The 26,429-nt window shown below is 38.5% G+C and overlaps 1 protein-coding gene across 3 annotated transcripts; it reads right to left on the bottom strand.

The window, feature by feature from the left end:
• Positions 1-375: 375 nt before the first annotated feature.
• On the bottom strand, positions 376-26,429 carry LOC141948134 (tropomodulin-3-like). Of its 3 annotated transcripts, none has more exons than XR_012630369.1 (11): positions 26,352-26,429; positions 19,656-19,842; positions 18,087-18,243; positions 10,180-10,302; positions 9,484-9,573; positions 8,884-9,014; positions 7,603-7,710; positions 6,072-6,215; positions 5,581-5,725; positions 4,287-4,428; positions 376-3,448 (listed from the first exon to the last, which is right to left on the bottom strand). XR_012630369.1 is itself a non-coding variant. In XM_074880201.1 (10 exons), the coding sequence occupies exons 2-10, from the start codon at positions 19,779-19,781 to the stop codon at positions 3,417-3,419; spliced, it is 1,056 nt and encodes a 351-aa protein (XP_074736302.1). In that variant the 5' UTR covers positions 19,782-19,842; positions 26,352-26,429; the 3' UTR covers positions 376-3,416. The 3 variants fall into 3 exon arrangements, 1 of the variants encoding a protein (XP_074736302.1); XR_012630370.1 differs by lacking the exon at positions 26,352-26,429 and adding an exon at positions 26,080-26,195; XM_074880201.1 differs by lacking the exon at positions 4,287-4,428.

Raw genomic sequence — 26,429 nt, 5'->3', positions numbered from 1 at the left:
AGACTCTTAGCCCCTGTGTCCAGGAAAGGGAGTGTAGTTTGTCCTTAACTCTACACCTTGCCGTTGCCAAATGCGGCTCAAATAATGCTGCACAAAGCAGCCTAACATCCCACCCCATTTCTTCTTTGCTTGCTTGTATGGATTGAATATGCATGACAATATGCTGTCACTTGCTTTATCAGCTCTTACACATCTTTCGGGTGCCTGCTGTGTGAAAATAGAGTCCCGCAGTCACAGCCCTTTACCTCCAGAAGTGCCATTTGGTCACTCACTTTCCTACCAGAGAAGAGAAAGTAAAGGTTGATATAAAGGCATGGGTCAACTTTAAGTTGAGTCAGTCTACTATTTAAAAAAACCAAGCAAACAAAACCCCAAAACCACAAGAATACAGTACTTTAATCATCCAAAACTTGTACTGGTTTACAATCTGACAGCATATAGTGCTGATATGCAAAAACACTCAATTCATGTTTCCTCAAGGGAAATTTAAATTGAACACTTGCTCATTTGTAGCTTACAAACAGTATTACTCAAGCTGTAGAGAGTGTGAGACTATTTCTTTAAAATACATCAGTAAATAGATAATTGCATTGGAATAATAGGCTATGTTTCCATGGAACCAACAGAATCAACACATGTGGTCATTTGACTTCTACATTAAGCCTGAAAAACAATCAAGAAAAAAAAAGTATCACCTCTTCTGGAAAAGAGACCTTGTGCTTATGGTAGCTGGTTATCAAAGTAATACCACTTTTGTACTCAAAAATAATGAAGTCATTCACAAGATTTCACTAGACTTGATAGCATTGCATCAGTGTTCACTTTGCTTGTTGAGACTGTCCACAATTCCTGGCTACAGACTGAATTCCTTCATTTATTCCAAAAAGAATACACATTATAGGCAGAAAAGCGATTGTTGTAGATGTTCCATGCACCATGCTAAATGTCCTGCAACAATTTGGAGGGCCAAACTCTTCTGGCTGAAAAAACCCCTAGTTTTCTATGCCCAGCCTGTCAGGTATCTGTCCAGAAAGTGCCAACAAGCAGCCAAATCCTTAACTGCTGACTACAGAGCTAAATGAATTATTAAGGTCCACTATTATCATCTGTGGCACAACACCTGAGAGCTGCATCTTAAAATCCCCTGCCTTTGATTGGAATATAAATCATTAAGCAGCTAAACTTGATTTAACAAAGTAAGGAAGGGATGTGGGCTATAATTTCCATAATCCAGCCTTTCATTTTTCTCCTTTATCTTCAAGTAGGAGACAACTGCCTAATCTTGTTAGATAATAAAATAAATCATCATAGAATCAAATACATGAACAGATTCCATGAACATGCAGCCCTTCAACAAATGAAGGAAGACATTACAGCCTGTTTTTTGACACAAAATGATTATGGTGCCCAGCAAATAAAAAGTAAAGTACAGCTTTAGGCAACTCAGCACATGACATGCTTTGGCCATGTTTATACAGCACTGTCTGTAAAAAGACACTTGTGACTTTATGCATACTATGTAAGAATGTAAGTTTCAAAATCTAGGAAGTTCTTGAAAAATTTACAAAAGCCAAAACCAAAAGAAGCCCTTTTTGTTTCTAGTCAGATCACATCTAGTTGTTTCAAAGTTATAGTATGTATAGTCTTTGGTTTTAACAGAATTCATTCCGACTTGCTTTTCAGAGCACACATTTATTTGTAATTATAATAAAAGGCCGATTTTGAAATATGAAAAAAAATGTTCTTTCACAAGTATAAACCAGTTATATACATCTTCATTGAAGGCACTACAGTTTAAAATTCTCTGTACAGTTGCAGTAAAATTCAAAGTCACCTCTGGAATAAAGTCTGTCTTTAAAGATCCAAAACAAGATTTGCAGCAAATTACAACACGGGCACAGTGTCAGAGCTGCTCTGTTAAATTTTTATAGTATATACAACCTGATGCAAAAATCTCAGTCCAATACGTTTTCTACACATAAGATGCTCACCATATTATGATCCCTTGAGGCAAGCAGTTGTCAGTTGGATTCTCTGTTGCTATATAGCCAAGCAGTCCTTTAGAACATTTTTCCGAGTGTGATTTCATGACAACATTGAGCAAACTATTACAGTCCAGTCCAAACAGACCTACACCAAAAAGCCTCTAGATTTTAACATTACTTCAAAGAAGTTTACTGTGATTATGTACAGAAGTTGAAGTGCCTTATTAGTTTGCTTAGATATAGAACTTTAAATACTTTCATAATTACTACACCATATAGATTTGACACTACACATTGGTTAATTTCTGCATGTCTTACGTAGTGTTTCAACATCAAGACTTAAGTGGAATAGAAAAATCCTTTCTTAAAAGTGTTACTTCATTGCTTTATTAAAAACTGATAGATTTATACGAAGTACTAATAGTTTAATGCAACAGCTTGAAAAAAGGGATTTTTCCATTTGCCAGAACTTAGGACAGTGGTTTGACAGTTAAGGCTGCTTCTCCTGTACAGAATTATGCAGAATTAAAAAAATGCACGTCCACTACTTCTAGAGAAATTGATACTTATGAATGTAGATAAGGATTTTTAAACAGAGAATATAAACTAAATAATGCTGATGAACACATGAAAATCAGTCTTAAAACATATCCAGTTTAGTTACAGAGCATGATACAGTTATATGACCTTTTCACTTTAAGGATTCAGGTATAATAGTAAAACTGTCATTTTGCAAGGCTCCCACTTTTTTTTTGCAAGGCTTCCACTTTTTTATTAATTCCTCAGATCTCTTGGGAGAAGTCCTTAGCCAATTTAATTTTGTTTGGTTTAAAGGGATTTCTTTAAACTTAATCACAGTATGAAGAACTAATAAAAAATAAAAGAGTAGAATTACAAATAAGATAGCTGTGAAAGATTTCTTTTCAGTGCATATGAACAAGGCTGAACAGTTCTACACAATGAGTCCAACTGTTGTGTGAAGAATCCCTTATCACTAACACATTGTTTTCAAGAATATACACACCCCTCCACGTAAATAACCACCCCCAGATTTTCTAACAAACATTTCAATTGGGCCATTATCTGCCCAATGATCTTGAATGTCCCATTCTTTGACTACAATTAATACCATTGATTTGTAATTACATTTTTAGTAGAAAGCACAGCCAAAGTCTTGAAATATAAAAAAAATCTTAAAAAAACCCAATCAAAAACTATGGTACAGAGACTGGTGCAGTTACTGTGTCTCAATCTGAAAAATGTGATGCATATCAGCAGATTATTAATATAGCTTTGCTTTAAAAGGAATGGGGTTTCCAGTCTTTTCCCTTCTAACCCAGGTAAATGCAGTCCAAGATTGCCAAAGCCCAGGGAGATGAGTGTGCCTTGACGACCCTTGAAATCTCCACACAGTTTTGACAACAAGATCTGCTAGTTGTCTCCTTCAACCCTTCTCTTGCGAACTGTAACGAGAGGAAAAAAAAAAAGTTTTACTATTTTATCTATTGTAACTACTTTTTGTGTTTCTACAACATCAACAGTTACTTTGCTGCATAAAGTTTCATAGTACATCTTAAGGTAATTAACACTTAGTATTATCCATAATGTTAAGCTTATGCTTTAGCAATGCTTATTGCATTGTTCATGAACAACTTCAGATAGTCGTGAGGAGAGACTTGTGGGAAACATGAATCATTTTGTTTGGTAAGCAGATTTAGCCAGTACTCTTTTTTTATGTTGCAGTTTTCTAGCGGTGAAGAATTAAGTTTACATGGCTTCAAAACAAATGGTACAAGAGTTTCACAGTATAGCTAGTGAGATGTATACACTTTGCAAAAAAAAGGTGTTACATTCAATAGCCTAAAACATTCCATTTATTAATGAAAAAATATTCAACTGTCAGAAAATGCAAGAGCAACAAAAATTTGTGAATAAAATCACTAAAAGCTCACATTCTGTTTAGGCTTAAGAATATGCAAGATTGACTGAATGACTGGAGTTTTTCCTCAATATTTATAGTATTTTTAATTGATGTTTTCTTTTCCCCTACCAAATCGTGTTTTCCTTTTCTGTGCAGACATAACAAATAAGGCTAAGGGTCTTAGACACTATATAGGGCATCTCCATCTTGTTTAAAAAAAGTTGAGCAAGCACATCGATGCAAGAAGAAAGTTTCCAACCTTCCAATCATGCAGTTAAAAGCAACATGTACACAGTTCCAGACAAAGAAAAGGGAAGTAGTACAACATAGTGTAAACAAGGGAGAAAGAAGATATAGACTAGTATTTAGAAGAAACATACAAAGACAGAAATGAGAGACTTCGAACATCTCAGTTTTCAGTGCTCAATACCCATCTGGGTATTCAGAGTAACCTGTCTCTGTAGCTTCAGGGCTGGAGAGATGAAAAGGTATTTGCAGAAACTTTTACTCGCATACTCCAGACTAAGAAAGCAAAGAAAAAAAGGCAAGATATCAATAGAAACAATAGATTTCCAACAGTCAAACACTAAAATGAGAACCATTGAAAAGAGAAGTTTTAAAAGAAAATAGACACACCTCTGAAGCATTATGACCAAAAAATAAGAATAGCTGGTTTAGAATCTATTTTGAGAAACAGTTATGCAGTGTCTGAGTGCCTTTATTCTCTCTCTATGCTCTATTCTGTTACTTCTCCTCCATCTCTTTCAGAGCTGTTCTCCACTGTAAACTTTACTGAGAGGGGAAACAGATCTTTAAACCAAATTCCAATTTCCTGTGTCATTCCCTCTAATGTATTCCTAAACTATTACTGCTAAACTGCCTGGCCCATTTTCACACTGATGAGACGTGTAATCCTTACCACAAAGCATCTAAAGCCAAAAAAGTTCAATTAAAAGGAGTTTTAAAATGTAATTCTGTTTAATTGGATGGACCACATTATCTTGTTGTAGTTGAGAGCCTCAAGTATTTGACGTTATTATACAAATGATTTCCATTCACGTGCTGTATTATTAACTAATTTTCTGCTGGTACATTTAGTTAGGTTTCTAACAGATGAGCTCCAACAAAACTTACTGCAGCAAATAAAGATGCTACTGCTACCAGCTACCTTGAAGAGAGGCAGGGAAAGTACCTGTGCATGAACAGAACCATAAGGGAAGAGATGACCCAGTCCCAGCCTCTGCACATGACGGTACGTTCAGTTTCTTTGCTCAACCAATCCAAATTGAGAGCGGGTGTACTGGCATTGAGGGCATCCTGCACTATTAATTTCAAGTACTGCTTTTAAAGAAACCATGAATCTTATCTGAATAACACTGAACAGTCAAAATTATTATTTTCTCTCCCTTTTCCACAATTCGTGTGGAATTTGAATGTTCTTGTTCTAGACTATGCTAAAAATCTGCAACTCGTACACCTGAACACCCTGGAACAAAAGGAGAACATCAAGCAGCAACAGAAGAGTAGGAGTAAAGCACAGGAGAGATCTGAAACTGACCTACTCATATTTTGCAATCCTGGTTATGTCAACAGAAAATCAGAAGAAACAGACACCTTTAAAACCTGTGCCACACACACATTCATCTGATAGTCACTTTCTCTGACAGGTCTTACCCAAATCATTATTTTTTGTGATAGCTGCAGCTGCCCTGGCTCGAGGTCCCTGTTGTGTGAAATGGTATCCAAATTTGAGGATCTTGGTGTTTTCTTCAAGCATCTTGGCAATTTCGACTTCTGCAATTGTGCCCAGCTGCTGCCTCTGTTAAAATAAAAGATACACAAAGACAACAGAGCTTAGGTGTATTCATCCTAAAAGAGATCAGAATACTTTCATCATATTAGTCAATAAACCCTTAGCTTCGTTTTGATTAATCTAAAAGGCAGAAGGTCATGAAGTACATTTGTGCACTTTAAAGCACAAGCAAGCACAGAAGTGACCAGGAATCAACTTCAACTGGATGTTTCTGATAATCTTAAGGCCAATTATTCATGGGGTTAAGATACTTAAAATATTTTGGAAAGTTTATCACAAGCTGCCTTCTAGAAATATTCAGTCAACTAGGACAGACTGATTTTAATTATGATATAACCACCACCACACTTACCTGATTATCAATTTTGATCTCCATCAGTGTTTCATTGTCTTTCAGTGCATCAACCAGTGCCAAAATTCCAACTCCAGTGATGAAGTTTGATTCTATGTTTAAACTTTTTAACTTTGTGTTTACTCTCAGCATATCTGCAAGAGCCTTTGAATGCAAGAAAGCATCATTAAACTTCTGAGTTTTGCTACAGTACATCATAGGAGACAGTGATTTCCACTAACTAGTTCAATAGGAGCAACAAGTTCACAGATGAAGGGTGTAACACTGCAAGTTTTCACTCCCTATTTGATACTGAAGTGAGTCTTCAACCAGGCATTATCTACATTCCCTTTTTTAATAGTATTTAGTCAAGAAAAGGCCTGTCTTTTGCTTGTTACAAACTAAAAAGCTACACAGAATATTAATTGTCTGAAATTAGCATATTGGCCCAATTCCATCTTGTAGGACTTCACGGCATACAATGAGTAATGCAAGCTAAGTAAAGGCCAAAGAAAGGGTGTTAGTCAATTGAAAGGAAAATTAGATATGGTTAATTTGTAAACAGGAGATCTGACTTTCAAAATGCTTGTGTCTACAGATTTGGTAGGAAGAGATAAAATTCAAAGCTCTAAGCACAGTACCAGCATGTAGCCAAAAGCATGCTTATAGAAATGGGATATATACCTGATCTTATTTCTGAGAAAATAAGAAAACAAAAATAGGTAACTGCTGAGGTATACTGTCATAAAAAAATCGTAACCTTTAAATTTTTATTACAAATGTTTCATTTCTACTGAAAAGGAACTTCTTAATTGACCCAAAACAGAGCTTTCAAATGTTCATTTGTTCATTTAATGGAGTCTTTCAAACTAGTTTTCTTCCTAATTTGTAATTAAAACAAATGCAAAGTGTGGTCCTGGCAAAACAGTACTGTTTTCTTACCTCTTTATTTGCAAATATGTAAGGTACTGCTTTTGATTCAACATAGGAAAAACAGGACCAGATGATAAATACTTAAGTTTCAATTGTGTCAAACTTGACTAATACTATGCTTTATATGCCAGTGCTTTAACCCAGTCTTTCATGGCAGGGAGATGAGAGAAACGGGTATTTTACAACTGTCTTCAACTAAAACTCTAGTTAGTTGAAAAAGATTACGAGCTTTTTTAGACCTCAAACGTGCTTCCTTTGAAGTTAACTTTGAATATACTATTGGCTTGTGGAACAAACGTCAGGAACTAAACAGTTAGGAAAGAAAGAAAAACAGGAGGGAGGTCAGCAAAATGAAAAATCAAGGGGAAGGGGTTGGAAAAAAAGAATTCTCACTTATCTCATCGATCTGATGCATTGCTGCATATTAGTCAATTAGTAATCATTTACCAACTTTGATACAACAAAGGTTTGTTAAAAGAAAACATACTTTACAGTGTAACAGAATTTAATAATTTCCATCCCTAAATATTTAAACAGGATTCAATTTGCCCTCTTACCACTGTCTTTCCATCCTAACTTCCCCTGCACCCTGCTTAAGCATGTTAGCAAGAGTACTTACAGCAGCAACAGGATCATTGCTTCGGGTGGCTGCAAGGCTGAAATTCTTCACATGTGTGTTGGTTTCTAAGGCTTTTGCAAATTCTTTCAGCGTTGGGATTGGTATGTTCTTGAATTAAAAATAGCATTTCACTCTCTTGAGATACACAAGTTTATCCCCTTCCCCACAACTTCTTCCATTATCTTATTCTCTTTACAGCAAAGTGTACTACATCAACAACTATCACTGGTCTCCGGCAGTCTCACAGTAAGGGCCTACATGTGTAGCAAAGTTATATGTAAGATGCAATGGCTATTAAGAGTTACCAATTCCATAAAGCAAAGTCATCTTTACCACATTGATGCCACTGACACAATAGAAGTGTTAAAAAATATTTAGCTGACTTGGAACAGTTACTGTGCAAAATTTACATGAATTGAACATTCTGTTATCAACATCAAATTAACCTCCCACAAATATATTTAGAGCTTTAGACTGGTGAAACCATTAGCATTTCATTCTCTGTGTTCTACTAATTCCAGAATTTGCCAATTTATAGTTTGATAATTTTTTACAGTGTATTAGCAACTATGCTTAAAAGGAATAATTTTAGATAATTAATTAGGGTAACAAATTTCTCAGTTTGTTGTCTTAGAAATTTTTTTCTGTTGCCTTTTTCAGCATTTACTTTGGCTAGCATTTCTCTATTGTACAATATTCTTAAACCATGTATTTTATTTCCTTCCTTTAATGACAACAAATAGCCTAGGCTGCTAGCAAGGCTGCTGTCTGCATTATAAGTCAGGAGTGCTATAGTTCTGTTTCCTTTCACGCAAATATACAAAAGTTTTAGTCATGTTTAAAAACACAACTGTTATACTTATGAGCAGAAGCTGCCCTAATTGCCACAGCTCTTTTGTACAAGAATCAGAAGGATGTCGGGTACGAATATCACTGTTTGCAATAGCAGTAACTGAGAGCACAATGGTTCATCGAGCACAAAGGATTCAAAGCAGTCGTTAACTCCACAATGGTGAACTGCTGGAACTGTCGCCAACTTGGCAGCAGCAGAAATCTGGGCTGGCAGTAAGAAAATCTAAGACTTTTTAAGTACACATTTGGCAAAAGAAACCAAGATGGTTTATTGGTTTAGCTCCAGGTTTCTGAGATTACACACACTGCAACATTTAGCAGAAAGGCTGCTGTACTTAAGCCTATCATGCTCTCTTATAGAGTTTTGCAGCTTAAAGTGTCTTCTATTGAGAAAAAGCAGCATATTTACTGCAGACTTCAGGTAATTACCTTAATGTTATTTAGATTAACTTCAACAAGACGAGAATCATTATCTTTAATCCTTTGCAATGTCTTCTCCACATTTGTGGGATTTGGTGGTTCATCAAAAACAGGCAACATTTTTTCACCTTTTACTATATCTGAGAAGTAAGACATTTAACTGTAATCAAACAGGTCACACATATTCACTGTGAATAAATTATACACATACTAAATATTTACTGTATTTAAAGATCATTTCAGCAGTCTTTACATCTCTCCCCCACCCATACAGCATACCATCCTTTCCTGACCATATTTTCATGAAGTTCAATTCTTTTCCAAGGGTCCTCATAGCCTTTCTGCTTTTCTTGCACACCAGCTTTTTTCAGAAAGCACATAGAGGTGAATTATCCCCAGAAGTGACTTAACTACAGAATAGATTCTAGTGTAAATATATTTTAATTCTACTCTTGCCAGAACTCAATTAGCAATGTTATAGACACACACATTTCCAAATCAAGACTGAATAGTCTATAAAGAATGCTATTGCAATAGAAAATAGTTAATGCTATAGTAATTGCGTGCAGTACAAAAGAACTCTCGTCTAGTACTTGCGTATGCACTTACTTGAGAAGCTGTCTTTGTCAACCCCATTACTGCTTCCTACTACATCACAGAACTGATTGTTTGTTATCAAGTTGGACATTCCCAGTATAGCTGTAAAAGGGAAAAACAGAAAAAGCAAAAAACCAATTTTACAGCTCCTAATTCAGTTCAGATGCAGAGTTCCTTTAAATAACAACTGAGGTTTATAATACACCAAGTTATCAGTACAATAAGCCACTCAACCTCTTAATAATTTAAAGTAGAAAAAATTAACTAATTATAGACTTTTTAGTTGGCTTTCACATCTTGGAAAGATTTGACCTCACCAGGTTCAAGCATCAAAGTTAAAAGTGCAGTTGAGTCACAAAATTCTTGACTGAAGCTTTAGGAATACAGGCACATAGCAACACATTCTTATATGCAAGAAAAAGCAGTAGTGTACACACCAAAACACAGCCAGTCTGAGGAATGAACTCAAAACCTTTGAGTTTGAAAATCAGGTATCTCTTGCAGGCCAAAATAATCTACCTTCCTATAATTTATCACAAATCAAGAAAGCTGATAAGCTACAAGCAAACTCGAATATAACTTGATCTAGTTTTTATCAACTACAACTTACTATAGTAAGATTTCAGAAAACAAATATGCTACCACATTAATTACAGGTATTCCTTGTCTAAATATGCACCGGCCCATTCATACTTCAAAACAACTAACCTGCAAGGTCACCTAATTCTGTGTCTGTGGCACTGGTCAAGGCTTCCTCCAGTTCTGGATCAAGAGAGAATTTTTCTTCTGTATAAGACTGTACAGGCTTCTGCTTGGGGATAAATATTTTCCCTGGAGTAAAGAAAATTAGAAGTCTGATGTTACTTTGTTTTATATACTACTTACCTTTAAACTTTTCTGAACTTAAGGAATACATATTTAGTAAATCCTGAGAATAGCACCAAGGACAACATAAAGGAATGACGTTTCTTCTGCTTGTTCTTGAGAGTCAGAGATGAGGAAAGAGCCTAAACAGGAATATAACATTACTTATTCCAAATTTTCAGTAGTCTGTATCATGATTCCTATCTTATTTGTTTCTCCTAAGGATTAGAAAGTAAAACATAAGCCTCCATTATACATTTTAAACAGCCTAGAAAAAGTGCCTGTAAGGAAAATTTACTATCACTAGAGAATAATGACTGGTATCCTCTCAAGGGAGAAAGGGACCCAAGCAGAACTGTAATCTGAATGTGTCAGAGAAATAGAATATCAAAGAATCATCTGAAATCATGGACCTGAGTATTCACTGCAGTGTTATGGCATACACGATCTTTCTGATTTCAGATGTTAACTCAATTTTGAAGTAAAAAAAGGAGATGCCTGAGCTGCTTGAGAAAACCGTGGTTTGTGAACAGCACAAACCAAGATAATAGATTTCACTCAGTGACACTATTTTCTAAAATGATACTTAGAAGGTCACAGAAGGTTCAGTGGGAAAATAGCAGTAGTAATATCACATTCTGCACCAACTTTTTAGTCATTACAGACAGGTAATGGGAAAACTTATTTTAGGAGACATGCGTTATAAATAGAGGTCTGTGTAGTTAGCATAATTCCTGCATGTATCTTCAGCTGAAAAGTTAGGGTAAGAAATCAGAATATGAGAAAGCTATTCTAACAGTTATTCTGAAAACAGTTCAGATCTGAATGATTTAGAATTAGCCTTTCAGTACAAAGTAGTCTACCACTGGGTAAGAACCCAGGAGAGGTATGGGATGCTTAGGTTCAGGACAAATAAATACAGTAAATAAAAGCTCTAGTACTGTATGAGAGAAGCAAACTGATGCATTTCATAGAAGCAATTCACAACTAGAAAACTGCAAATCTAATCTTAACAGTTATTCAAAGTTTTTCAGACTTTCCAAGTTGCCTGAGCTATCAGCAGAGCTGTGGGGAAGGGGTTCCAACTTCCTTTAGTTATTTCCCGGGGTAGGTAGCAGTGTTGATAATTTTCCTAGGAAGTCTCCGTGCCAATTCAGGAACCCACCTTCTTCCATATTCATAGCTAAAAAACACTTCCACATACAAATCACCCTAGCTCATCCCAATTACACAATGAAAACCCACCATGCACGAGAATCAGACCAGCTGGGCAGAAGCCAGAAGTCTAAGATTTTTTTTCCTTGTACTGCATACAAGTGTATCTTGTTACATGTTTGGACTAAGACTAAGTTTAGCATTTTTAAGTACCTCCCAATGACAAGAAGCTTCATAGGGATGTTTCAGTTTTATTTCTGGGAAATTCCAACAAAGCAAGATTTTTGTTTCACCGCTTGTGGGAAGCAATGCTTGAAGTTAGATCCTGTGCCCCACAGCAGATACAGGCATAACAAAATCCATCCACCTTCTCTCTCTCCGCAAATTCCAATCCTAGATTACAACAGTTTGTGGTTCATTTTCTTTTTAAAGGAACTTAATGCATTACCACTAGCTTTTAGATTACAAAGAAGTGTATCAGGTTTTTCTCTGACAACCAAGATCAGTTGCTAGCAACACAGTATTTTCGTTCCTGGGTTGCTATCTCTTTGGAAAGTTGCATAAATGGTCATTATCCATATTTAGAAGCAGAAAATGAATCTTCTTACATAACTGCACTGACTACAAACAGTAGCTGAAAGCAGCTGACATGCATTACCACCCATACCTCAAGTTTGATGGACAGTGCAAAAGAAACTATGTTTGCAGTGATTCAGAATTAAACTAAAACCTTCATAGATTGAAGGCTTAGATAGTAAACATTTAAGATTATTTTGATACAATTGGTACAGTACATTTCTAGCCCCATTTTATTTTACCAGCATCACCTACTAGGGAGACAATAACTTTTAACTTAAACTGTAATTTTCAGAAGAGATATGAGAACGTTTGATGAGGTTTTCATTAATCCATGAAACACACTGAACAGCATACACATGACCCAAAGCCTTTCATTAGCTACGTTTGTGTTGTTTTCCCTCAGTAGTTCAGACTAGTAAAAAAGTAAGGATTTCTGAGTACAAGGAAAGAAAAGGAAAGCACAATTTGAGCACCTGAGCTTTTCTTCACATCATCTTATTTGCAGCATCAGTGCAGCAGGCAGCGAGCGGGAGAAAGAAACTGATCTCAATTAAAAGCAACTTTGTAAAAATGTATTTCAACCTCTGTCAGCCTCCTGTCTCATTCATCACACAGCACACACAAAAAGAACTGCTTTTACTGATGTTACTTTAAGTAACATCTTAAATTCACAGCTTAGGAACTTCTGGTTCTAAACAATTTGTTTCTTAAAACTAAATTTATCCATACATGTCTGTTAAAAGCCACTCCCCTACAGAAATGCTCAATGCAGCCAACTCCAGTCACATGAACTGGGTCAGGAGCAGTTTTTGTTATAAAACAGGTCACACCCTTGTGTATATAACCTCTCATTCATTGGCTTCATTTCATCCTAGCCCAGAGTTCAGAGGTTTACAATGCACATGCAAAAGCAGGTCTTTCCCCACTCCCCACTTCTAGTAACGAACTTACTTCAAAAAGACTAAGACCTCTGTGTCTCTGGGGACAATGAGCTAACTCAAGCCTGCTGCCAATACAGTTTGGCAATTCTCTTCCTCCCTTACTAATGTAAGCTTAAAAAAAAAGATTACACATCTGTACAGCCCATGAGATGAATAGCTTTCTTGGCCCTCAAGTGGAACATTTCCAAATAGCAGGGATTTGATCACATGAAGGAACGTGACATACTCCTTTGCAGTATTCTTGTTGGCTGAAAAGATTAAGCAATACAACATGAAGAGGCAAATTTCAGAGATGTTCACATCATTTCTGTAATAATTATATATTCAGGTCTTCTATGCGTTTATGTGAAATGATGCATAACCCAAGATTGACTCACAGGCTTTCTTTGCTACAGAATGAACTTTCAGTTCCAGGTTCCCAACAACTGTATTGCTCAAAAGGCAGAAACATTGGACAATGTCTGTTGAAATGCCCTAGACATACACAGACTCACATTACCTAAGGTGGGACTGAAAATCTTGTAGAAATCAGGTCTGTTCAGTGTGGCCATGCACTGCATATTGCTGGTACTGTTCTCACATATCCCACAGTCCTACCCCACGCTAGCAGGCAGCAAGTGACCACAACTTGCAGATCAGAAGACAGACTAAAATCCACTTTGCAGTGCACTGTTTGCAGAAAAGGAATCAAGTGTCACCTGAGGACAACCAAATACAAGCTTGTCTCATCAGTGACTTCATGAAGATGAGAAAGCAATATCTGATCTATTCCTTACATCTTACATTCCTTAGAGTTTCATCAATCCAGAAATCACTACTTCTTACCACGTGACAGACTTAGGTTCATCAATTCACTTGTAAGCATAATTTAATACTATTTTTAATTCAACTTACTAGTGACTTCCTCAGTGTCTTGCTGTAGAAACAGTACTGTTATTCATTATCTGATTACAGAGCACATAGCAGTGAGTTATAAAACTGTTTTACATTAAGGCCAGAGTACCACATGTTATTTTGTTCTAGCGGTCTTGCATGGAGAATGTCAATTCGACAAGTTGTTTCTCCAAAGCTCCTACAGGATATTAGCTTCATTTTACAACATGTAGCACATTTCCCTTAAAGACCAGTGATCAAAAGGCAAACATAGAACACACCATCCCAAATCCTGCTGCAAAAGAAGCAAATAGTGATCTAGAGCAACAGCTGAGCAGGGCAGACAGCAAAAGATCTCTAGCCAGGTGACTACAGTTTCAGCCTAACACCTTCTGAGTGATGGAGCAGGAAAAAAACCCACCAAACTACCAACATTAAAAGCAGAAGTTACATGAAATGCAAACCTTCACAGAACAAACATCCCCCAGCAGGAATGCAGAGGGAGAGTTGGAAGAGAAAGACATGATTAGGAGAGTGCAAAGGCTAGAAATGCAAAGCTTAATTTACATAATAATTTGCTAATGCCTTGCACTATACAGCACAAAGTACATTACTGATGTTAGATATGTTTTTATCTCAGGTGCAATAATTCTCATCTTTTGCTATTCCAAGAGAAGCGAGGAGCGTTGGTCAGACTTGGTCAGATGTGTGGAACACACTTGAGAGGGCAAGAGACTCTAGTGCTGAAGCTTCACTTCACTGTCTAGATGAGATCCTTTTCCTTGCAGTATGCCTTGTAAAATCTTTACGACATACATACATACACAGATTGAGACAAAGCTAGTTTTGTTGAAATTATTACCACATTGCTCTCATGAATCTCCTGAACAATGGTTTACTGTATAGTTCAACACTTAATTGGAACAGAATGTGACTTAAGTCATTAAATCGTGTTTAAAAACTAAAGTATGTTTTTAAGGATGCTTTTAGAAACAAAATCGGGCACTGGAAAAATGCAATAGAATTTAGGGATTGTTAAGCTTCACATTTCTTTAGCACTCTTCATTGCTACATCAGGACACACTACACTTTCACATCTTCCATATTTCATAGCACACAGCAAAAAAGGGTTTCAAAGATTTGGAAAAGTCATGTAATCTATCAGTGAAAGAGATGCAATGTTGTTTTAATAACGTGTTACCCCAAATGATATACCTAGGACAACTGGAAGAAAGGATTTTCCTTTACACTGTAGTAAGGAAACAAGGTTACCATAATCAGTAGCAAGCCAGGATGTTTAAAATTAACCCAGGGTAAGCTTCTTTGATAAACCTGCAGGCCAAATTGCCATGCAGGACATCAGTTCTATGACAACAACCAAAGGAAAGAGAAGCATAGATTTTTCCCCCTCTTACTCCATGAAATGAATAATTAGACCAAGTTAAAGTAATGAGACCAGCTAGGCATGCAGAAATATTTTAGCAAAGCCTGACCCACAACAATGGCACCAGGAAAATAGCTGCAACTCCAATTCATCTTGCTCCCCCCCAAACCTCTAGATCTGAAGGTTACAATTGTCAGTTTTCTTCTGAATTAACAGGATAATCAAGCAAGATTTTCACCTACCGCTATTCCATAATTTGTTAGTGTTTCTCCATAATACATTTATTTAGCCAAAGAGTAAAATTATAATCCATTTTAGTAGTTTGTTTTCTTAATATTAAAGAAAAGCACATTGGAACAAGAGCTTCCTCTAGATAAAAAACATCCTACACACGTATTAAGTTTTGCTCCACTCCCTTTCCAAGATTTACATCTAGATTAAGATCATTATTTCTTGATTTCATAGCATCATAGAATACCAGGTTGGAAGGGACTTCAAGAATCATCTGATCCAACCTTTCTTGGCAAAAACACTTAAAGCATTTAAAAGATTAAGTTACATAGGTTTGCCATGGCTACAAACATGGCAGCAAGTCAAAGCTGAACCATAACATTTTCAGGAGGAGAAAAGGTTATTCCTCACCTACTACAAAACAAGCTTAGCCTTCTTGCCTCCTCCCGCCCATTTAACAGAGCATGAATTTCCATACTGAACATTTGTTTCCAAATGTTTTAATGAAAGTAAGCTGCATTTAATTTTTCATATTATTTTCTCTTCTATGATACTAAAATAAATGGTAGAAAAAGTTATTAAATAGCAATTATTTTTTTTTTTTTAGGAGATACAGGAAATTTTACTAACTAAAGTGGTATGACATATTGCAACATCCAGACAGACTGCTATTTAGTAATACTTTATTACATAAAGGAAATGACATTTGATCTTTCTTAACCAAGATCTGCGTTACAGCTGGACCCTACATGATTCTCACAGATTTTATCTACCCAAACAAATAGTTTTGCCATGTGCATGTATATGTAAGCTGACTTTAAAGAACCACCTATCTGAATGAAGCACTAGTACTTAGTAGATGTATTAACTAGAGCAGATCCTCCACGCCCAGCCTCACATCCTGAAGGAGCAGTGTACAAGCTAGCTGGGCTGCAAGGGATTCCCCAAGCCAGCTGTGAGCCCAAATACACTTGAACTCAATCACATCAAACCATTAGGCCATCTCCAAGATATACTAGCAAATACGGCAGGCAAGAAGCAGAGCAGGGGAGAAGGCAGCAGCACACTACACAACCAAACGTGGGATCAACAAGTACTTGCCAGCAGCAGAGGTACCCCAGGGGTTCTGCTGCTGTAAGTGCCTTTGACTGCCTTCCACATTGAATACATTGCATTATACTTAACACAGTTACTCTTACAGATTCAGTCAGCAAACTCCCATTCTCCTGTCAGCAAGGGAGTGTCACAGTTGTCTCTCAAGAAAAGTGGTATTGAACTACACAAATAAGGCACAACATGGTATATTAAGGAAGTAGTTCATCCTATACAGTGCAGCACATTATAAAGTCACAATATCTCTATTACTTCAAGGAAGAGAGACCAACATTGTCAAGTAACAACTATCTGGTACAAACAGAGAAAATGCCAATACCCCAAAGAAAATTTTCACCAAATATACACTGCAAGCATTTATACAAACTCAGTAGATGAGTGAAGATTCAAGTCTGAAATAAGCAATGATTCACACCAGAGAATTAAGTAGAATTAAAGGGTTTCAAACCCTTAAGAAGAGAGCAGCCTGTTCACCTTGGGCACTGGGAATACAACTTACCAAACAATTTACTGAAGTCTTACTAGAGCAGATCTGCCCTGCTGCTGGGGAAGGTTCAGACAAGGTAGGACTCACAAGCAGTACGCACAGCCTATGGCATCAGCTAAAAGCCTCCTCCTACGCACACATGCCCAGCACAGGACTGGGAGTTTTCGTGTTCACCAACAGTGCTTAGTAAGGCACAACAAATTTGGGAACTCTTGTTTTGTGGGAAAAAAATAAATCAATCTATTCTTACAATATTTAAGATGCACATACTTTTAAAATTTACTCCTGAAAAGGAAAATGTTTCCCATCAAGTCAACGAGAAGACTAGATCCAAAACAGATTTAAAATTCCAGGCTTTAATAATGCGTCCACTCATTGGGTCAATGTTTCCATGGTTTTTAGACCACAAACCACTGCCAGATTTCAAAGCTTCCTGCAACGTTAACTATGTAATTAGTTAATAATAACTATGCAATCATATTAAACCTCCTAGTAAGGATACTAGAAACATGATTGCATACACCACTTGCCTGGCCTTGTCAGCCTACAACATCTTTGTACATTATATACCACGACATTATTTTACTGCTATTTTTTAATTCAACATAGTATTACAAATGTTACTGTCTGTACTCAGCACCACAGGGCATAAGCCACAGGCACAACAGCAGCATTTGTTATTATTGACACAAATCAGGGGTAGCTTTTACTTTGAGGATACCATCCCCATCAGAACTCTGCAATCTTCGATAAAATCTTTGAGTCTTATTTCCTTCCTGTGCTACATGCAAACAGCAGACCAGCCCCAGTGCCACGAAATGCTCGAACAGGAAGCATCCCGCCTCTGCACAGTAGCACTCATTTGGAAATGCTGTGAGTTAGAAAGCATTAGAGCTGCCAGTACTTCAATAAACTTTGATTCATGGTAGTTCTGGCTAGTCCACTTCAGAGGTTTTATAACCACCTACACCGGAAAGGGTGGTGTTACCTTTCTTTTCTCTTGTAAAAGGCACATAGTCTTCCCTGTCTTTGTGCTCAAGAGCCTGCTTCTCTAAATATGCCAGGAGTCGTTCCCTGTCGAAGGGACCTGAAGCCTTTTTAGCAGTCTGGTCTTTCTGTCGGAAGCCTGCAGGCAGAAGTGCATTCTGCAAAACAAAATGGAACAAATAAGTACAGCTTAGAAAGTCTGAGTGAACACCTGTTTAGTTTCATTTCCCTTATCCTTCTCCCTCTGCCCAAGGTTCAAAACCCATATATCATCCTTTTCAGGCAATCTTTGATCCCTTGCCAACTTCCTTTTTTGGGGCGGGGGAGGACACAAGATAATCTGTTCTTTAGATACCAAGAATATAATTAAAAATAGAGCACACTGCACTCTGAATACAGCTGAAGCAATTCTTTTAAGTACAACAGCTCCCAGCACTAGACTTGCTAGTTAGTTTGCATTTCTTTTCTAGAATGAACACTGTTTAAATGAGTAGTAGAAAATTAAACTGTGAAAAGCTGAGTTTTGACATTCAGCAAGAGACTGCTTCCTTCATCGCTTATATATATGTGTTTCTATGTCTTTAAGACAACTGCCTCTACTATTGTCCAGCATTTAACACAGAGTATTTCCCACTTTTGACCTGACTCAAGGTGTGGTGTTTTTTTGCTATCATCAACATATTTCTTCTGAAGAAAAAAAAAAAGAGGAAAAAGTGGAGGATATTAGTATGGAAAGAACAGAAGATATAGAAATTCAGACTCATAAAAGACACTTTTGCCAGTTCTCCTCTGTTAACATGTCTATAAAGCCAAAGACAATTAAAGTATCAAGAATATCTTGCAGTGCAACGAAACAGGTGATCATAATATTCTCAAATGATCCTTGAACATCAAGATTAAACTTAATCCTGGTATTATTAAAGCAAGAACAGAGAATCAGGAGGTGAAAACACAAGTCTTGGACTCTTAACATTAGCTGCAGTATCAGTAGAGGACATAACTCAGCTCTTTATAACAGAAAGCTAAAAATATTCCTTAGTCAATACCCCATGCTGACATGATCATTCAGGAGCTGAGTAATTATTTGCCTCCTCTTTGCAAAGTCAGCACAAGGACAGGAATAGATGTAGGCTACCAGATACAGGACCAGGAATCTTTAGAACAGGTTAGCAGCCTCCCTCTCCCATCAACGTCCAATGGTTGAAGCAACAAAATAAAAATGATGCAAAAGGGCAGTTTACCAGACAACACTTGAAAGAAAAGCTAAACAGGCCTTCCTAAATAAACTTCAAGAATATGAGTAAGAACAATTTTTATTTATAAATAAATCCCTGAAAGCTCCTCCTTACAATCCCTTCTTCTATTTTTCTCTACTGCAGTTGCATTCACATTGCAAACAGAAAATAAACTGTTGAAACATTATATACACATATATGCCTGTAAATAAGATCATTAGCAGACTAGGAAAAAACTCTGTCCAAAACTATATTGCACAAATGAAAAAAGCCAATTTATTTCAGACTAGTTTCTGAACAAATGAAAAAATAAAACTTCTCTTGCCAATACCTACCTCAGGGTCAAGATCATCCAAAACAGTTTCCAGTTGTTTCAGTTCTTCTTCTGAAAGTTTGCCAAGAATTTCATCCTCATCAAGATCTTTGTACTTGTCCAAGTCCTTTCGAAATGGGAGTGTCATGACTTGGGCAGTAGCAAGTTGCTCAAACACTTCAAAACCCAAGTCTTATTCTTAACTAGATCTATAAAAAAAAATAAAAAGAAATAACCATAGTTAAGGTAAATATCCCAACTACAAAGCATCTTCAACCTCCAAATACACCCCTGAGAGGAAAGCTTTTGCATGCAGCATTCACATCTACCTGTTATTCTACAACAGACAAAGAGCGCTTGGAAGCTGTATACACCTTGCTTCTTTACTGACAAGAATCCTGTCCCGCCATGCCCTTTTCCATCAGTAACCAAGCCATATATATTTTCAGATGAATACCAGTACCCGGTTTTCTCAGTAAGAGCTCCAAGGCCATAATTCCCCCAGAGCAGGGCAGGCTGCAGGGTAGGCGCAAAGAGATACCAACTATACCTAGTATTTATGAGTCCACCTTAATGCCACTGGTTTTGACAGATACTGCAGTCAAAAGAAGAGCTAAGATCTTTACACTTATTGTTGCTGCTGCTGTTGTTGGAGGGCAGTAATGGAGAGCTTCACTACAAACAAGCTAATTGGTTATTACTGACTCATATCCTTGTGTATTACCTACAGAGGGAACAAAGGAAGTTTGCCTCCAAGTTAATTATAGCACTGCCATTGAAGTAACATTCTGTTCTTTCTGAGGAAAATTAAAATACCTTGATGAAAGGCTTAGGGAATACAGCTCCTAAGGAGCAGCACTCCAGTCAATCCTATTACCAAAAATTAATAATACAGAACAGACTGCATAACTGCTCACTAAATACTATTCTTAGAGGAAACTGGCATTTTTCAAAAGATGTCCAGTCTATATAGTACTCACAGACAAGGAGAACACAGGGAACCTTTTTGGTAACAGTCAATTTTTAAGCATTTGGCTTGGAAAAAACAGTTAATCGTGACAGTGTTGAAGCAGACAAGTTGGTTTCTCTCATTTTTCTGCAAGAAGTTCAGGGATTCTCCTTTTATTCAGCCAAATTCTTGCTTAAAGTTGAGCACACACACAAAAAAGGTAACTTGAATGACTCTCTGCAAGTAAGCAAGAGTGTCCGTAATGTCTTTGGGGAGCAAAAGCTAGATCCATACATTCAGGCTCATTAGCCTCCCCGACCCCTTTCTCAGCTCTATAGAAATACTCAACACAGATCAAACATGCAGCAAACATTATTTGTTCTCCAGTAGCCCACATTCCAGTTCAGATGCTCATACCACATATACTAACTGCATTACTTCAAACCTGCACTTACCCTGTACTTCAAAAACAGATCAATTTAAGTTATTGCCTCTTAAGTAAAAGGAAAAGAAAGGCCTCATATACATACTATACCATGGAATCCTGCTTACAGGAATCCTTCATCTCAGTTGTTTACATCAAGAAAGGTCTCCCTGTCTGTCACAGTTACATACAGTGATATTTAATTCAAAGCCACTGAACAGACATGAGCACATAAAGGTTCATCTGTGCCATTCAGTCAAGTTTACCTGTAAAGTAAATCTGGTTTTAACAATTGCCTTTGCAAGAACAGTGAATTTTCAGTTCCTACCAACATCTACACCTGAATGAGGAATATATTTACAGCTATTTTCAGGATGTCTGCTTTTAAAAATGTATTACTGATACAAACACTAGAGCTTATTTGTAAACCACAGTTCACATCCACAGGACACAATTCCAAAGCTGAACTACTAACTTAGGTAAAGTTCTCCTGAACATAACAAGAACCAGGAGGAATGAATTCTCAATTTCATGGTAAATTACATCAAAAGAACAGTGTCTGGCTTGCTCTGAACTAAAATCAATCACATTGGAAGAGCTTGGACCTTTTGCAAGAAGCCCCAGAGCTGAGAACGTCCAAATTTAATGGCTGCAGAAAATGCAGAAGGCAGCAGACCTATGTTTTTCAAAGCTGTGTTCCAAGAGTAACTAAAGGAGTGTCTCTATGGTCTAGTGTGCCACCTCCTACAGCTTTCATAGTCTCATGGTATTTGTTTCTCCAGGTGCATAACAGCTGAAGGACAGTTAGCTGACAGCTGCACCAGATGCCACACAATCTGCATGCAAACTTCTCATTCCTAGAGCCTTAATGTTTTGTCCTTCCTTACAGTTTAAGCCATTACACACTATCATAAGAGAAAAACATTTCCTGCAGCCGATTACACAGCATTGTTTGTGACCAGGCTGCACTGCCTGAATACTGCATCAACATGCTGCTATTTACCACATTTCTGCATGTCCATTTGCATTCAAATATTTCAAGGTGTAGTTCTAACAGTTAATTATAAGGAGCAGAATAGTTAGCATACTGCAGAATAATGCTCCCCTTACTGTGACAGAGAGTTAGCACTGTATAACCATACATTACATTCACATAGGCTGTATTTCCTCTCCATGAATCACTGTAAAATGCTGTTACCCAGAATTAATTACCTTTTATTTACTGCATTGGTATATCTCACATTGGAAAACTACTCATCCTTTATAATACATTAATTAACATTCAGGTCATAGCCCTTAGTCTCACTTGTTTCTATATTATGATCAAAGCAGCTATTTCAAACCCTGACCTACAGTGTTCCCACACATACAAACAAGTGAAAAATAAAGCAGGAGAGTAAAAAACCCCACTATTTCTGTAACTGAGTCTTCACTTCAGCCAGAGGGTCACATGTGGCCTGGCAAATTTAAGTTTAAAGAGTTTTGGATGTATTTTCTAACAGCTATCACAGGTATTTTTTTTTTTTTAAATATGAAAGCATACTTAACATGAGACACCTTAAAAAAGTTATAACGGTAACACTGATTAGCATGCCTGTACTACACAGAGATTGCTTGATAATGACTTTCAGAAACTATCGTTACAAAAGAAAAGCACAGTATATACGACACTCATGTATTATGTGCTAAAAAGCAGGTTTTAAAACATGGTGTCAGGAATTCTCATTGCCTAAAAAGGGCATAAAGGCCAGCTGAAGCCCTAATCTAATCAAACAGGCCCCTTCACCTCTTATTAAATACATTTGGTACTCTATTTGCTTTCCATCACTCACTGTAGCAGCACAGCATAAAGATACACATGTAACACATTACAAGTTTTTAGAAGGAGCAGTTATTTAGACTGTGCATATTTGTGGCACATCTTACTGCAAAATCGTAGGCAAAACTTCAACTATCAATTTTAGCCTTGCAAATACTTTGCACTTTTTTGATGAGCAGAGCTAGTTTTCTTCTAAGTATCCTTCTTAGCTTTACCACAAAACATTACATATGTTAAAAGTCAAAATTCTTTTTCTCAGATACATAACTATAAGGTAAAGTAAGTTCTTTGCTCTAGCAACTTTATAGTTGCATAAGAAACATTTAGGGAAATGGAAACAAAGCCATCACTTCCATCAATCCAATTTCAATTCTCTGTTAAGCAGAAGAAAAGTTTTAAAACCAGAAATGAAGATTTTCTGCCAGACATTACAGAGGTAAAAAATCTTGCCTGAGAAATCAATGAACAACTAAAGAAAGTAGAAGATAGCCATTCTAGGCCATTTTATAATTACCTGACTAATCCCCTGAAAGACTGTCAAGCAACTCTCACACACTACTTCTCTACAAGTTAAAATATTTTTGTTCTCTCATCTCAGAAAGTGTATTTTTAAAACCTGAAAGATTCTAAAAATAGCTAGTTTCCAATTTTCCTTCAAAAATTCACCCTCCAGAAATTTCTGCTATACTATAGAACACAATTTCTTGGGACCCTTAGAGGAGTAACTCTTTAGAAGTATCTTGCTCACAGGAAACTACAATCTTGTTAAAGTCCACTGTAAATGGTTTCCGTAACTTGGATTTTAAAATAGAAGTGACATCATGAAAAACAAACCAAGCCGGTTTTGGCCAGCGCTTTTGCAGAGTTCACTTTAATCTCATTTGTTCTCCACCCAGCCTCTGGGTGAACCCGACCCAGAGCAGGGGGGTCTGGAGCAGGGGGATCCGCAGGGCTGTCGGCATTCCTGCACCAGTCAGGGCCCCAGACCATTCCAGCTGCTTGGAGGAGCCTAATCTGAGCATTTCCCCAGGGAACCCCTAGGATGGCAACAATTTTATTTTTCAGTGTGCTAGATTATACAGAACTGTTTATGAACAATGTGCTGCACTTGAAAGAGCTATCTTTATTTACAAAAGCTAGGAGAAAAATGAGAAAATACAAATATTACCATAATCCCAGCAGGTTCCTTAGGATGTTTTTGTAATGCCTTATGACAACTCTGCTGAACAGCCCACTGCTGCTTTTCTTAGCAGAAAGCTCTCAAAAACCTACCTGAGCCTTCCAAACCTCCAGTCCCCATGGGGCAGGGTACAAGGACCAGGTTCTGCTGCCCAGGGACCCAGCAGACATTCCCTAGCACAAAGTTTTACGGAGCCAGCAGGTGGCACCTCATCTTTGCCTATGCTTTTTGCCAGGGTAAATTGTGTTTTCCAGGCAGTAAGGAATAGCTATTCTGGGCTATATTCCTACAAAAGCAAGCCTGAGGCTTCATTCTGTTCAAAGAAACAATTCATTAAGTTTTATACATGGAAAACTGAACTTCAACTTCACATTTGTCCGTATAGTGACCTGGGAAGTGAATGGGGGACAGCTACTGCAGAGTAACTGCACAGACCGTGAAGATTCTTCAGTGATGAATGAAATCAGAAAACACCTGTATTTCCAGTTTCTGCCAGCTCCTCCTCTCAACAGAGGACACCTGGAACCACACAAAGCTCACATTACTCTTTTATATGTCCCAAATACAACTACACAGAACTAGGACACAGATTATCTTGCAGGCAGGGTGCTCCGAGTGATAGCTAAGCTGCTAAGGTGGCATTGTCCCATAAAGACTTACTCCTGTGTTCCTGGTCTCAAAAACCAGTCACCCTCACTGCAGGGCTGTACAGACGTACTCATCCAGCCCAGGCAATAGCAGAGGCAGCAGAGCTGGGAACTGCAGAGGGCATGGAAGCAGCAGCCTTGGCAGTGCAAGAGGTGGCATTTCAGCACACCTGCCTCCACGACGCTTCCAGGCATGCTCATCAAACTAGCTGCAGGGCTGATGTCATGATCCCAAAGAAATACAAGGCTGGGATAAAGCTAAAAATCCCAGATACCACAGGTACTGCCTGCCCTGAGCAGCTCCTCTGTCAGAATTTGCCTCTCCAACTGTCCATCCCCTCTCCCAACATGCAGAGCAGCACCACTGCATCGGGAGTTTCTGACTGGCCAGGATGAGGGATGTTTTGGCATCATTTTTTTTTTTTTTTCAGACAATACCTGGATTTTCTTCAATAGAGATGTACTGCCCACGGGCATTGATACACAGTATCTCCTCCTACAGGCATTTCAGTCAAAAAGAAACATTAGATGCAAGCTATCCCAACCTTTACAGAAACATTCAGATATTTGTATACATTACAGAAAAGTGGCAAAACTTACAAGCCTCAAACTGGGCAGGAGAAGAAATTCACTTTATTCCCATTATGTTACTCAGGAAAAACTACTGCATACTAGCCAATTTTAGGTCCTCCCTGACGTCACAGGCTTTCAAGCTCTGTACACCTGACACAGTGGCAAAATTTTAGTCTTGAGGATACATTCAATATTTTATACTGCAAATTTAAAGCACACAGCAACCTCTCTAGAACTGCACTTACTTTCAACACAGCTTGTGCCTAGCCGCAAAGAAACAGGCGGGTACCTTTCAGAGGCTTACACCGAGAGCTTACCCGCAAAATTCTCAGGAAATACAGAAGCCCGGGTGTGCAGACGTGCACGGGAGCCTCAGGGCCCCGGTCGTTCCTGGGTGCAAGCACCCCTTGCCCCGGGCCCGCTGGGGTGCAGCCTGGCCGGGCGCTCGCAGCGGGGGCCAGCGCCAGCCCTCCGCCAGCCACGGGCGCACCGGGAAAGCGCTCTTCCGTAATTAACTGTCATTAACTGGCATGCTTTATACGTTGTAGAAAACATATACAGCAAGTTGAAAGAATTATGTTAACTGGATCTACAGGCAAAGTTTTTAAAGTTACAGTTTTCGGGTCCCACAGCAAAGTTGGGTCCTGGGTAAAAAATTAACCAGTGCCCTCCACCTGAGCGGCCACCAGCAAACACCCACCCGGCTGCCCACAGCCCCCACACCCCTCACGGGCCAGCGGCAGGACACCCCACTGCCGCAGCGCCCATCTCCCCACGCAAACAGCCAAACCCCGCCCTGCGCCCTTCAGCTCCGCGCGAAGGAAGCCCTGACCCTCCCGCTCCGGAAAACCAACCGAGGTTTCGGGGGGGTCCCACAGTGACCCGCTGGACTCCGGGGCGGGCGGGCGCCCACCCAGACCCTTCTTCTTCCTCCTTCTTCTTCTTCCTCCTCCCGCCGCCGCGGCCCCTCCCGCCGCGCTGTGGCAGCGGGCGGAGGGCTGCGCCCGCCGCCCCCACGCCCCCGGACCCTCCCCGACACCCCCGCGGGGACGACCCGGCACAGCCCGAACGGCCGCGGCCACTCTCCGGCCCCGCCGCCCTCCCGCCACGGCCGCTCCCCACTCACCCGGGCGGCGGCAGCGACCCAGCTCCCTCAGCCGCGACCAGCAGCGCCGCGCCTGCGCGCCGAGCACGGCGGGAGCTG

Source organism: Strix uralensis, chromosome 11 (genome assembly GCF_047716275.1).
Source record: "Strix uralensis isolate ZFMK-TIS-50842 chromosome 11, bStrUra1, whole genome shotgun sequence".
NCBI lineage: Eukaryota > Metazoa > Chordata > Aves > Strigiformes > Strigidae > Strix > Strix uralensis.
The sequence above is the reverse complement of the archived record's forward strand: the minus strand, read 5'-3'. Positions and strand labels throughout refer to the sequence as shown.